Source organism: Salmo salar, chromosome 05 (assembly GCF_965601325.2).
Source record: "Salmo salar chromosome 05, fSalSal1, whole genome shotgun sequence".
Classification (NCBI taxonomy): domain Eukaryota; kingdom Metazoa; phylum Chordata; class Actinopteri; order Salmoniformes; family Salmonidae; genus Salmo; species Salmo salar.
The window spans coordinates 51,826,386-51,841,967 of record NC_138295.1 but is presented as its reverse complement, the minus strand read 5'-3'; the positions used below and the strand labels follow the sequence as shown (position 1 = coordinate 51,841,967).

Below are 15,582 nucleotides of genomic sequence, written 5' to 3'. Positions count from 1 at the left end.
GACGGGGCGAAGGTTCACCTTCCAACAGGACAACGACTAAGCACACAGCCAAGACAACGCAAGAGTGGCTTCGGGACAAGTCTCTGAATGTCCTTGAGTGGCCCAGCTGGACTTGAACCCTATCGAACATCTCTGGAGAGACCTGAAAATAGCTGTGCAGCGACGCACTCCATCCAACCTGACAGAGCTTGAGAGGATCTGCAGAGAAGAATGGGATAAACTCTCCAAATACAGGTGTGCCAAGCTTGTAGCGTCATACCCCAAAAGACTCGAGGCTGTAATCGCTGCCAACGGTGCTTCAACAGAGTACTGAGTAAAGGGTCTGAATACTTATGAAAATGTGATATCATTTTTTTAAATACATTTGCAAAAATGTTCAAATAAACTGTTTTTGCTTTGTTGTTATGGGGTATTGTGTGTAGATTGATGAGGAAAGAAAATAATTGAAACCATTTTAGAATAAAGATGTACCGTAACAAAATTTGGACAATTCAAGGGGTCTGAATACTTTCCAAATGCACTGTATCCAGCTCAGGGCTCCAGCTATGCATTTGGTTTGCTAACTTGCTAGCTACGTGGCTAAATGTCAAGATCAAGCTTCTTGTTAACATCTTAGATTTCTTATAGTTCAATCCCCTCCTGGATATATATTTTTTTAAATAGCGCCCCTTGTGTGCACTTTCAGTTATACCATATGCCCCGGTATGGTACAGAAACGTTATGACGGTATGAGAATCTGTATATTGCCTAACGCTAGTAGGAGGAGATATGCATCTTGAAAATGATTTGCCACGTTAACACTTGGGAAAATGGCAGAGAGTGAGACAGGGAAGTGACAGCAGCGAAGTCCTGTATGGCAATACTTTGAGAAGTTCAATGAAAAGGTTGTGAAATGCAAAACTTTGCGAAGTGGAATTGAGCTACAGTGGCAGTACAGGTGCAATGCTTGAAAGGGAGGCACCGTGAGACCCAAACCGTTGCTGGCAGCTGCGCAGGCCCCCTGACAACAGACAGACAGGCTCTTCACACAAAATAAGTGCAATAAGAGACGGAGTGACAAAATCACAGCGCTGATTACAGAAATGATTGCAGTTGATATGCAGCCATTGTCAACGGTAGAGGTTGTCACCTTCAATACCCTAATGGCATATCTAGAACCAGACTACAAGCACGCCAAGTCGAAAAACAGTGACGGCCCGGATGGAGAAATTGTATAATGCTTACTCTGCAAGTACAAAAGCGCAAGCTCTCAAACACCCCATACACGGCGTTAACAACAGATTGTTGGACATCTATGAACACATTTACATTTTAGTCATTTAGCAGACACTCTTATCCAGAGCAACTTACAGTAGTGAATACATACATTTCATGCATTGTTTTTTTCTTTTTTTGTACTGGCCCCCTGTGTGAATCGAACCCACAACCCTGGCGTTGCACACACCATGCTGGCGTTGCAAACACCATGCTCTACCAACTGAGCCACAGGGAAGGCGAAGTCCTGTCATGCATCACTGCAACGAGCCATTGAAGAGAACTGAGACTGAGGGAATGGGACTGAGAAAATGGAGGAGAGGCACACGGCAGAGAACCTAAAAAACGTAATTTACTACCCTCGTTGCTGAGTGGGTTGGGGACAGTAATAAGGTGAGCTCCGTATGGTAGCCAAGACTGAATGGCTCCCTAGCGGTCATATGCCTGACCATATCTGCATTGTGAATTCACATGTAATTTTGGATTTTTTTTCTTGTCGTTTCAAAATATATTTTTTACATTTGTCACATCCCTAGTGTGCATGTGTGTGACACTGAGTGTGTGATGTATGATACTGTGCGTGCTGACAGCACCTGGGGATGTATGACCTTGCACAAATACAACTGACATGGGCGTGAAATTCAACATGTCCACTTCGGCCTTTGAGGTGAGTGACACTGCATGAACATGTTTAACATGTAAACACAGATGGCACAAACACGGAATTAAACATGCCCAACTTTGACCTGTGCCATTTGCTTTGACCCAGGTGGCTTGGGAGTCCTTCATAGCTTTCCCATGTGTGTAATGCCATTGATGAAGGCACTCAGGCTTGAAACATGCCACCTCAGTAACCTCACACCTATAGGTCTCTGTACTCTCCTTTCTTCTGCAGGAAGCACAGAGATGGTTTGATATTCAAGTAGGCCTATTCTTAGAAAAAAAGGTGCTTCCTAAAACCATAAAGGGTTCTTGGACTTTCCTTGTAGGGAGAGCCCTTTTTGGTTCTAGGTAAAACTCTTTTGGTTCCAAGTATAACCTTTTATTTGATTATCTTGATTGGGTGAAAGGGTTCTACATGGAACCAAAAAAGTGTTCTCTAACAAGGAAAGTTGACAGCCGTAGAACCCTTTATGAACCGTTCGTTTTTTTAAGAATGTATGGCTGGCTCAAACAGCCAGTTTGCTGTAAGCATCCATCAGCGTTCATTAATGTTTCTCTCAGCCTTGTACATCCTGAGAGTGAAGTGTCATTAACCAGAGGGCCCACACAAATCTCAGCAGCTTTTATAAATGTATGTCTGAGGGATTAATGAATACTCTGCTGGAGGATGGTGGCGATGAGCGCATTTATTGTAAGCAGAACGGATACAGGGAAGCTGCAGATTGCAGGCAAAGGCACACACACACAAAGATACAGTATGCACGCACATACACACATGTACACACAGATGTGCGTGCACATACACACGTACACACAGTTAAGCACAAACACACACAAAACAAATTTTGTCAGAAAGCCTATCTCAGGGGAGATAACAGACTCCTGAGCTGTAATTCTAAAGCCATAACTACAACTGTGTAACAGTATAACTTCCATCCCTCTCCTCGCCGCTACCTGGGCTCGAACCAGGGACCCTCTGCACACGTGAACAACTCCCTCCCACGAAGCATCGTTACCCATCGCTCCACAAAAGCCACGGCCCTTGCAGAGCAAGGGGAACAACTACACTACTTCAAGGTCTAAGAGCGAGTGACGTCACCGATTCAAACACTATTAGCGCGCACCCCACTAACTAGCTAGCCATTTCACACTGGTTACAACTGCGTGTGTGTGGGTCGTTATTTATGCACGCTATGATTTATAGTCCTTTGCAATGGGGAAGGAAATTAATATGGCAAGTGATAAATTAATCTGGATTTGAAGGTCGTAGAGAGATACTGTCTATCAGGACTATTATTCCAATGTTCTACTGAAACAATATCAGCTTTTTTGGCCTTGCGTTTGCCTTGGGCTGGGCACTCTGCTTGTTTCTAATTAGATTTATCTGTAACAAATCAAATCTGTGTCACAGACCAACATCTATGTGATGACCAAGATGGCTGACACTAAGAATATTACATAAATGTGTCACTGGTCTGTGTGTGTTTCAAAGTGACCTTCCTGCCAGCTGTCCCTTAGTGGAGAGAGAGAGAGAGAGAGAGAGAGAGAGAGAGAGAGAGAGAGAGAGAGAGAGAGAGAGAGAGAGAGAGAGAGAGAGAGAGAGAGAGAGAGAGCTACAAAGTGTCTGACAGAGGCCTCCTAAAGCCCATCTCTCAGTTTATCGATCGATCGCTCCCTCTCTCACTCCTACCTCTGACAACATATCTCTATGCTAATCAGTTACAGCCAGGACAGGAGTCTCAAAACATGGCTTAGGTTCATATATAATTACATATAGAATCCCTATTGCTTAGGTAGCCTCCAGCTTATATGGAGTTTTATGAGCAGTGTACTACATGTCTAATGACTCTGTAAGGACTGTGTAATGATGTTGACAGTGACAGTACAGGAGAATGCCAGGGAAACAGGCTGGTGCCACCCTCTGGTTACTGACAAGTCATTCAGTCTGACATTCTATCTTGGTGACATACTAGTAACGTGTTTTAGTCATTCATTTGCGTGAGCATGCAATGGAGCTTTGTCAGTGAGCCATTTTATGCTGCGTCCAAAGTCATTTCCACACATAAAAAGGAAATTGAACCCCTCTGACTGACTTTTCAATAAGTATGAAACGTATCCTCTATGAAATGAAAGGAGAGCCATTGTGCCAATAAGATCAGCCACAATGGAATATTCTATGTAATGCATTCTATTTAAAACGACAGAGAATGAATGAGGCACATTTTCCAGAGGCTCAAATGGACCGGGTCGAAAGCTTTCCCATGCAGACTGACACCTGGTGGTGAATACAGCTACTGCAGTCTGGAGGCTTTTGGAGGGATGGAGAAAAGGTTCCACTGACACACTACAGTGCCCCTGTCTAGCAAATGCCTGAGGTGTTTGGAGATCTGCGAGAGGCAAAATAAGTCACATGCTGTACCACAGTGTGTAATGACAGACAGCCTGTTCTTTTTAGTGATTCTACTGATGGCAGGCCTCAGGCATGGCTTCAACCCAAAGTCCCTCAGTGACTGAGACAGTACCAATGCGTGTGAATGGTGGATTATTTATTACACTGACTGAAGAGACTCTCTTTCACTCTGTTTACAGCACAGGAAACACACTCTGAGAGGAACAGAGAGGACTTTTGACTCATCCAGTCATCGATATTACAGTCAGTGCAGAATCACACGGACCTATTCATCAAATGGCTCTTTTCCACATTAAAATCTGCTCTGTGTGTGTGTGTGTGTGTGTGTATGTGCGCATGCGTGCGTGCATTCATGCACGGCGCCGTGACTTTGACAGCTTCAGATCATAGCAGCTCTGTTATGAATAATAGACGGCCACTCAGTAGGGATGTTAGCCGGTTAAGTAAAGCCTTACCCCAGGAGGACCCTGTCAGAAGCAGACACCGTTCACACACATTACAGCTCCGAGCACAACAAGGCCGTCAAAGTGTCCAACTAGCACGGCACCAGATGTTGTAATACATTGTAGCATTTTTTTCACCTGTCATGAATATGCGTCAACAGTGTCAACATATTTCTTCATTACTCCTGTCTAAGATGAAATCATTGAATGATTTTCTTCAGCCCTCCAAAATCAAGGCTAGTATATCTAGTGGTGTTGGCGTTCAAAACGTGTATTGTATTGTAATCCACGGTGAATTCTCTGGTCGGGGTATACACTAGTCCTACCAAGGCTGTACACTGTGAATGGTGAACCTTCACTCAACCAACCTTCACTCAACCACTGGGTGGCTGTCCTGAGTCTCTTCCTCTCCCTTGACCATTGGTGTGAGTGACTGAAAAGTGGGGACACTGCTCTGGAGTTCAGGTCCCAGGGGACACATTAAGGATGCCACACAATCTTCTGCCCTGGCGCGTACACGTTCCAAGTGTGCCAAAGGAGAGTGTTATATGATAAATAGCCATACTCCACATGTCACTGCTAGGTGTGATGCAGCTTCATGCCATTTCATTTATAACCTTAACACATGATAGAGGAGCCCAACAACTCTCCAGCTCCTTCCTCTGAGCCAGAGAGCTCCCATAAGGGATTCAAATCAGCCTCTATGAAGTAATTAGATACATAGTAGTACATTTGAAAACCTGTCTGTCTAAGACTCGCCACACGAGGGAGAGGTTAGTGCATACATGTGTTTAAGAGCGAACTATCTGCAGTAGGCACAGTTCTCCGGTTCCTGCCAGCCTGCACATACACACCTGCCTCTAGCGAACACTACTGCACCCAGAGCAAAGCCTACTCCCATAATGCACAGGAGGTTGGTGGCACCTCATTGGGGGAAACTTGCTTGTGTTAATGACTGGAGCAGAATGGGTGGAATGGTATCAAATACATCAAACACATGTTTTCCATGTGTTTGATGCCATTCCAATTGCTCCGTTCCGGACATTATTATGAGCCGTTCTCCCTTCAGCAGCCTCCTGTGCAACACATGCATGGCTTTAATTGGTGCCATACACCTGCGACTGACAAACATGACCGACGTGGGTCCCAATTCTCCACACTTTTCCCAAAGTGAGCATTAACACTTTCTACCGTCGTTAAATCCATGATGTGGAATGTGCAAGTGCACACATTGGGAGAAGTATAGAAAATGCGGATGCATCTCGGCAAAGGCTTCCCACATACAGTGGGGCAAAAAAGTATTTAGTCAGCCACCAATTGTGCAAGTTCTCCCACTTAAAAAGATGAGAGAGGCCAGTAATTTTCATCATAGGTACACTTCAACTTTGACAGACAAAATGAGAAAGAAAAATCCAGAAAATCATATTTTAGAATTTTTAATGAATTTATTTGCAAATTATGGTGGAAAATAAGTATTTGGTCAATAACAAAAGTTTCTCAATACTTTGTTATATACCCTTTGTTGGCAATGACACAGGTCAAACGTTTTCTGTAAGTTTTCACAAGGTTTTCACACACTGTTGCTGGTATTTTTGGCCCATTCCTCCATGCAGATCTCCTCTAGAGCAGTGATGTTTTGGGGCTGTCGCTGGGCAACACGGACTTTCAACTCCCTCCAAAGATTTTCTATGGGGTTGAGATCTGGAGATTGGCTAGGCCACTCCAGGACCTTGAAATGCTTCTTACGAAGCCACTCCTTCGTTGCCCGGGCGGTGTGTTTGGGATCATTGTCATGCTGAAAGACCCAGCCACGTTTCATCTTCAATGCCCTTGCTGATGGAAGGAGGTTTTCACTCAAAATCTCACGATACATGGCCCCATTCATTCTTTCCTTTACACGGATCAGTCGTCCTGGTCCCTTTGCAGAAAAACAGCCCCAAAGCATGATGTTTCCACCCCCATGCTTCACAGTAGGTATGGTGTTCTTTGGATGCAACTCAGCATTCTTTGTCCTCCAAACACGACGAGTTTAGTTTTTACCAAAAAGTTATATTTTGGTTTCATCTGACCATATGACATTCTCCCAATCCTCTTCTGGATCATCCAAATGCTCTCTAGCAAACTTCAGACGGGCCTGGACATGTACTGGCTTAAGCAGGGGGACACGTCTGGCACTGCTGGATTTGAGTCCCTGGCGGCGTAGTGTGTTACTGATGGTAGGCTTTGTTACTTTGGTCCCAGCTCTCTGCAGGTCATTCACTAGGTCCCACCGTGTGGTTCTGGGATTTTTGCTCACCGTTCTTGTGATCATTTTGACCCCACGGGGTGAGATCTTGCGTGGAGCCCCAGATCGAGGGAGATTATCAGTGGTCTTGTATGTCTTCCATTTCCTAATAATTGCTCCCACAGTTGATTTCTTCAAACCAAGCTGCTTACCTATTGCAGATTCAGTCTTCCCAGCCTGGTGCAGGTCTACAATTTTGTTTCTGGTGTCCTTTGACAGCTCTTTGGTCTTGGCCATAGTGGAGTTTGGAGTGTGACTGTTTGAGGTTGTGGACAGGTGTCTTTTATACTGATAACAAGTTCAAACAGGTGCCATTAATACAGGTAACGAGTGAAGGACAGAGGAGCCTCTTAAAGAAGAAGTTACAGGTCTGTGAGAGCCAGAAATCTTGCTTGTTTGTAGGTGACCAAATACTTATTTTCCACCATCATTTGCAAATAAATTCATAAAAAATCCTACAATGTGATTTTGTGGATTTTTTTTCTCATTTTGTCTGTCATAGTTGACGTGTACCTATGATGAAAATGACAGGCCTCTCTCATCTTTTTAAGTGGGAGAACTTGCACAATTGGTGGCTGACTAAATACTTTTTTGCCCCACTGTAATGTATACACATCCAAGTACCTGTGCAGTGCACACACAGATGCAGCAGCAGAGGCAGTACACTTGCCATTTGAAATGTGCACCCCCCCAGACTTAGCTTAATGCCCCTGGCTGGCTGTCGGAGAGCTAGCGGCTGAGATATATGCATGATTCCCCTTACTGTCAGGGTTTATAGCCTACGTTGGGCAGCATGTCAGCAGAGAATAGAACAAAGGCTGCCCCATGCGTGCTGACACAGCCCCACCAGGTCCTATGACAGAGGAAGAGCATAGGAGACAGGGGAAAGGAGACATCCCCCCCCCCTCCCCAAAGAAAAAAATCATACAGTATATAATGAAAAAGAGTAGGCTATTTCTTAGACTTATTTTCAATCTCAGCAGTTGCAATGGATGCGTTTAGGCCTCAAAGCCTTCATCAGAAAACACTTGGTAGATTTAACCTTACTTTAACCAGAGAGGAGAAAAGCAAAACACTGAATAGTTTCATTGAAATTAGATAGATGTCGATAATGATGTATTAATGTTGTTTGTGTTTGATGTCAAAAATGCTATAGTGAAGCAAAGGCACATTTTCACATGGTGTGTGGACAATGACGTTGTTCTTATTCTAATTATGCTACAGAATGAGGGGAAGGAACATCAATTTCCTCCAAGCTTCTAATGAAGACTATTTGTAATGAGGAGGGGTGTTTTTAGCACTGTTAACTGCAACCAGATATGGGACTCAGGGGAATGTGTTCACTCCAACGTGCACCTGAGGTCATAAACTCACACTCCATGTTGCCATGGCAATACAATGGTGAAATGTAATCTTATTGGGCTCTTGACGCCAGGCCAACTTACTTACTTACACGTGTGCCCAATACACCCAATCAGGGACATCAATAGTACAGATAGACTGAGTGAATATGGTGTCAGTATACTGTAGGGCAGGTATTCCCAAATTGGGGTACGTACACGCAATGCCTTCGGGGGTACGCCAAATAAAAATGTGATTCACATTTAAAAAATAAATAAAAATAACAAAAGAATTTAATTTTTTAATTTTTTAGATATATATTTTTTAGATTTTCAAACAGTCCATTTCTATTTTCCGATGGGGCTATACATTTTGGTGAGTTTTTTTTCTTGCCTGAGTGGCCTCGTTACACTGCCAACAATAAAATGAAACCATCTAGTGTTCAGCGAAATAACAACACGACGTCAAATACAGGTAGCCTAGTCACATAAATAACATCCAATCACATTAACTGTTACTCTCTCGCAGGAAATCCACTAACGGTCCGAATGTAGCCAAAAGTAGCTGCTGCTCATTCCGTTTGCTCGAAAATGGATAAAGGGTTAAAAAAAAGTATGGCCCGCGTACATAGACACACATACCACCTCTACTGGTAGTACTGCTACTACCAGCAGTACTACACCTGCACCTGTCGACGACACAAGTTGTTCTGCTTCCACGAGCACATCCAATGCTAGCATCAGTAATTCTACATTTGTTGTTAGCCCAGCTAGCATGGACACTGACAGTTGTGAATCTGATGCAGCCGAAGAGCTACTGCCCCCTTACCCGGGAACGCACCGAACAACAGACAGGGACGTTGGACCATCGAAGAGGCGCAAATATGATGACAACTACATTGATTTGGGGTTCACTTATATTGGGAGTAGTGCCTTTCCTCAGCCACAGTGTGTTATATGTGCAAAAGTACTATCTCACAACTCGATGAAACCTTCACTCTTGTGCAGATATTTAGAAACAAAACATACCAATTTGAAAAATAAGCCACAGGAGTTTTTTGAGCGAGAATTAATCCGACTTTAGAGTAGTAAGACATGTAATAAAGCAACAGATACCATTAATAAGAAGGTTCTAGAAGCATCTTATATGGTGAGCTACCAAGTGGCTAGGACAGGCAAGCCCCATACTATTGTGGAGGACTTAATTCTTCCTGCTGCCATGGATATGGCTGGGACAATGCAGGGGGAAAAGGCCCAAAAACTACACAGACAATGTCTTCATCAAACAACACTGTTCCACGACGCATCAGTGACATGGCAGGAGATTGCTTTGAAACAATTACTGCTTTGCATACAAGGCAGTGAATTCTACTCGTTACAGCTGGATGAGTCAACAGATGTGGCGGGCCTGGCACAGCTCCTGGTATATGTCCGTTATGTTTATGGGGGGGGTCAATTAAGGAAGACATCCTCTTCTGCAAACCACTGGAAACCAAGACAACAGGGGAGGATATTTTTAAAGTACTGGACAGCTTTGTGACATCAAATGAACTTTGGTGGTCAAGATGTGTTGGTATCTGTACTGTTGGCGCAAAAGTCATGACAGGGAGACATTGTGGAGCGGTAAAGCGCGTCCAAGTAGTTGCTCCTGACGCCATTTGGGTACACTGCAGCATCCACCGAGAGGCTCTTGCTGCCAAGTGTCACGTCCTGACCATATACTTAGGTTTTTTTGTATTATATTTGGTCAGGACGTGGCAGTTATGTTTGGTTATGGTATAGTGGGGTTGTGAGTGTTGGGGTAGGTTCTAGGTTAGGTATTTCTATGTGGAGTTTGGTGAGTGTATGTCTGTTGGGTTAATTGGGGTTGGGACTCTCAGTTGAAGGCAGGTGTTGTCTATCTGCCTTTGATTGAGAGTCCCATATAGTGGGGTGTGTTTGTGTTTGATTTTTGTGGGTAATTGTAATTTTGCACTGTGTTTCGTTTCACCTGTGAAACTGTCACCTTTCTCCTCTGAGTGTTTATTTTGTTTTGTCGTTTCCATCTAAAATAAAGATGATGTGGAACAGTCAACCTGCTGCGTATTGGTCATCGAGTGATTTCGACATATCTTCCGATGAGGGAGAATACGAGGAACGTGACAGAATTACCCACCAACAACGGACCAAGCAGCAGAGGAAGGAGCAGCACAAGGAGAGGCACCAGGAGAAAAGCTATCTGGAGTCATGGACTTGGGAGGAAATCCTGGACGGGAAAGGTCCATGGGCTCAAGCTGGGGATTATCGCCGCCCACAGTGGGAGATCGAGGCGGCGAGAGCTGAGAGGCGCTGGTATGAGGAGAGGGAGCGCAACGGACACGGGAGGCAGCCCCACAATTTTTTTGGGGGGGGGCACACGGGGAGATTGGCGGAGTCAGGTGGTAGACCTAAGCCAACTCCCCGTGCTTACCGGAAGCAGCGTGGTACTGGTAAGACACCGTGTTATGCTGTGGAGCGCACGGTGTCCCCAGTGCGCGTTCAAAGCCCGGTGCGCTACATACCAGCCCCCCGCAAGTGCCATGCGAGTGCAGGCATCGAGCCAGGGCGGATGGTGCCAGCTCAGCGCGTCTGGTCTCCAGTGCGCCTCCTCGGTCCAGGTTATCCTGCGCCGGCGTTGCGCACTGTGTCTCCAGAGCGCTGGGAGGGTCCAGTTCGCCCAATGCCTGCTCTCCGCCCGTGCCGGGCCAAAGTGGGCATTCAGCCTGGAGTGTGGGTAAAGAGTGTCCGTACCAGAACTCCAGTGCTCCCCCACAGCCCGGTTTATCCTGTGCCTCCTCCTCGGACCAGGCCTCCAGTGGGTCTCCCCATCCTGGTTCATCCTGTGCCACCTCCCAGGACCAGGCCTTCAGTGGGTCTCCCCATCCTGGTTCATCCTGTGCCACCTCCCAGGACCAGGCCTCCAGTGGGTCTCCCCATCCTGGTCCGTCCTGTGCCACCTCCCAGGACCAGGCCTTCAGTGGGTCTCCCCAGCCTGGTGAGTCCTGTGCCACCTCCCAGGACCAGGCCTTCAGTGGGTCTCCCCATCCTGGTCCGTCCTGTGCCACCTCCTCGGACCAGGCCTCCAGTGGGTCTCCCCATCCTGGTTCATCCTGTGCCACCTCCCAGGACCAGGCCTTCAGTGGGTCTCCCCAGCCTGGTGAGTCCTGTGCCACCTCCCAGGACCGAAGGAGTCTGCTTACAGCCTGGGACCGACGGAGTCGGCCCACGAACCAGAACCAAAGAAGTCTGCCTACTGTCCTAAGCCCAACAGGTCTGTCTACGGTCTGTTGGACAGTAGGCCAGAACCGGAGCCACCTCCAATATAGGTGGGTTGGGGAGGGGGGGTGTAGCACTGTGCCGTCGTTGACGGCAGCCACCCTCCCTTCCCTCCCTTTAGTTAGGAGGTTAATTGTGTGTTTTTTTTTTTGTTTTTTTTTTCTGTTGGTTTTGTGCATTCAGTGTATGCACCTTTAGGGGGGGGTAATGTCACGTCCTGACCATATACTTAGGTTTTTTTGTATTATATTTGGTCAGGACGTGGCAGTTATGTTTGGTTATGGTATAGTGGGGTTGTGAGTGTTGGGGTAGGTTCTAGGTTAGGTATTTCTATGTGGAGTTTGGTGAGTGTATGTCTGTTGGGTTAATTGGGGTTGGGACTCTCAGTTGAAGGCAGGTGTTGTCTATCTGCCTTTGATTGAGAGTCCCATATAGTGGGGTGTGTTTGTGTTTGATTTTTGTGGGTAATTGTAATTTTGCACTGTGTTTCGTTTCACCTGTGAAACTGTCACCTTTCTCCTCTGAGTGTTTATTTTGTTTTGTCGTTTCCATCTAAAATAAAGATGATGTGGAACAGTCAACCTGCTGCGTATTGGTCATCGAGTGATTTCGACATATCTTCCGATGAGGGAGAATACGAGGAACGTGACACCAAGGGAATGCCTGACAGCTTGAAAGACATTTTGGACACTATAGTGAAAATGGTTAACTTTGTTAAAGAAAGGCCCCTGAACTCTCGTGTATTTTCTGCACTATGCAATGATATGGGAAGCAACCATGTAACGCTTTTACAACATAAAGAAGTGCGCTGGTTATCAAGGGGCAAAGTATTGACACATTTTTTTTTAATTGAGAGATGAGCTTAAAGTTTTCTTTACTGACCATTATTTTCACTTGTCTGACCGCTTGCATGACAACGAGTTTCTCACATGACTGGCCTATCTGGTTGATGTTTTTTCTCGCCTGAATGATCTGAATCTAGGATTACTGGGACTCTCCACAACTATATTCAATGTGTGGGACAAAATTGAGGCTATGATTATGAAGTTGGAGGTCTTCTCTGTCTGCATTAACAAGGACAACACACAGGTCTTTCCATAGTTGTATAATTTTTTTGTGTGCAAATGAACTCAATCTTACGAACAATGTCAAATGTGATATAGCGAAGCACCTGAGTGAGTTGGGTGCACAATTACGCAGGTACTTTCCCGAAACGGATGACACAAACAACTGGATTCGTTATCGCTCTCATGCCCTGCCTCCAGTCCACTTACCAATATCTGAACAAGAACCAACAAGCGGTTCTGTGAAAATTTTATTTAATCAGAAGCCACTACCAGATTTCTGGATTGGGCTGCGCTCAGAGTATCCTGCTTTGGCAAATCGCGCTGTTAAGACACTGATGCCCTTTGCAACCACGTACCTATGTAAGTGTGGATTCTCGGCCTTCACTAGCATGAAAACTAAATACAGGAACATACTGTGTGTGGAAAATGATTTAAGACTGAGACTCTCTCCAATACAACCCAACATTGCAGAGTTATGTGCATCCTTTCAAGCACACCCTTCTCCTTAACCTGTGGTGAGTTATTCACCATTTTTGATGAACAAATAAGGTTTTATATGTAGGATGGCGAAATAAAGAGCAAAATGCTTGATTATTATTTTGTGCCCTGGTCCTATAAGAGCTCTTTGTCACTTTCCAGGAGCCGGGTTCTAAATGTATCATATAGTGTGTGTGTGTTGCCAGGCTTACAATGACGGCAAAAAACAACATTTGAGAGTGCGCTGACCCTGGTGCTAGAGGGGGTACGTAGCTGGAGGTTGAATGTTTGAAGGGGTACAGGACTATAAAAAGTTTGGGAACCACTGCTGTAGAGAATCTACAACCGTCCCCATTATAAGATATTCTCGGCTACCATTTGAGAGATGCAGTTGTGACAAATATGTAAATAGATGACTTAATGTCTCTGAAACTGTTCTGTTTTCTCACTGCACAACCACCCAACGAATTACAGTATATGGGAGGAGCAGCTAATAAGAAGGCAACATCAACGTTATGTGCTCCCACTATCTAAATAAACAATGTGAATTAGATACCTCTCTATTGATTGAGCCCTGTATGGACAACCACACCTAATACTTGGCTATGGCCCCACACTCTGTGGACCCACACAACCTGTTCAGTTGGTGAAACTTAGTCCAAAGACACCTACCCAACACAGTACTCGTACACACACACACATACACATAGTAGGCTACTGCCAATGAAAACAGTCAACAGAATTCTACAGAAATCAACTACTTCAATGGCTGGTATGCTAAACACACTCATACACAGAATGTGTCATTAGCCCCATTCAGACAAAGCTAGTGCAGACCCAATTTTCTAGTATGAGGCCTGGTGGGAACAGTAGCATAGCAAAGCAGCATGTGTGAGATTTGGCAGGAGGAGTGTCGTGGGGCTGCAGACAGCAGACTGCCTACCTGCGATGCGGATGACGGCCCTCTCAGCTGGGTCCAGGACGTCCCCGGAGCCCGAGGCAGACTTAGAGCGTTTGACCCTCTGGTGTTTGTCCAGGTTCCAGGGGAGTGTGTCCCCAGGGCAGGGGGGAGGGAAGCTCCTCTCTCCATATCTTTCTAGCAGGGCTCTCTCCCTCTCCCGGTCCCTGTCCTTCTGTCTGTCCTTACGCCCCGACGCCATCACCTACAGTACAGTAGAATGACATGGAGGAGAGCAGCAGTGAGACATTGCACGTGTATAGACCTATGCATATTAGAAGCATACATAGTTCATATTTGAATACTTTGAGATCCACAATTGAACACCGCATACAGTCCACATTATACAAATATACACAGACACAGGTAGACACACTGGCAATGTCTATAACAGGTTGAGTTGGAAGCCTTTCCTAACATGGGTCAAGTGGATACACTGGAACTATTGTGGTTTACAGTATGACTCTCTGGGATCCCCTAGCATGTCATGTTGCATCCAAAAAACGTGTCCCACCAATGACAGAGCATGCATCCATGTTAGCTAAAAAGATTTCCAGATATCAGTAGGATAATGACTACAACATTCTATGATCTACTTACCACTGGATAAACGGCAAGCCTTAGCCAACACACCAGGATATCAACCAGCTGCTGCCAGTCAAGGTGTCTAAAAAACACCCAGCATTTGTAGCTCATTTAGGGTCAGCCAGGCAACTTTCACGTGTTAAAAGGAGGGAGACTTTCGCTGTGTGCCCAACTCCCAGTTGATGATTAACCACCATGAAAATATGCAGCCAAGATAAATGTTAAGAAAAATATTTCCATATTACAGTCATACAGTGGAACAAAGTGCAAATTCCCATTTGCATTCCTTACTGTCCGTAGACTTGGGCACTTGATAGGAAAACGAGAAGAGGCTGACTATGAACTATTGAGCTTCCTGGATAAAGTCTGACTAAGTGGCCACTATCGGTAGGTGACGGACCTTAACCTCTGCTCGGGATGCAAAAACCCACTCTGCTAATGTTACACAATTACAATGCACTAATGTCTTTGTTTTTGGGGGTTAAAACATGTAAGCTATACCAAATCTGTTAATATTTGTAATCAAATTATTTGATTATACTGTAACAAGATGAAGACAAAAGCATAAGGCATTTCTGCATCGATTTTTACAGATAGTCATACTATCAGCAAACTATCTGTTGATAAGGTTATGATTAGGGTTAGGTTTAGAATAAGGCAAGGGTTAATGTTAGGGTTAGTGTTAGTAGATAGTTAGTTAGTTGAAATGTTACTGACAGTCTGTAGAGCGTCTAGAAATGGACTATCCAAATAAAGTGTCACCGATACATGTATTTGTTGTAAAGTAAATAAGAAACTAGCGTGACG

The 15,582-nt window shown here is 45.1% G+C and overlaps 1 protein-coding gene across 1 annotated transcript in view; it reads right to left on the bottom strand.

Annotated features, from left to right (window-relative positions):
• LOC106605061 (plectin) overlaps window positions 1-15,066 on the bottom strand; it is a 240,151-nt gene extending 225,085 nt beyond the window's left edge. Inside the window, exons 1-2 of the mRNA XM_082974927.1 lie at window positions 14,791-15,066; window positions 14,176-14,395 (exon numbers count right to left, since the gene is read on the bottom strand). Of these exons, the coding sequence (XP_082831053.1) occupies window positions 14,176-14,395; window positions 14,791-14,886 (316 nt within the window). The 5' untranslated portion in view covers window positions 14,887-15,066. The remainder of the gene's footprint in view (window positions 1-14,175; window positions 14,396-14,790) is intronic.
• Window positions 15,067-15,582: the final 516 nt, after the last annotated feature.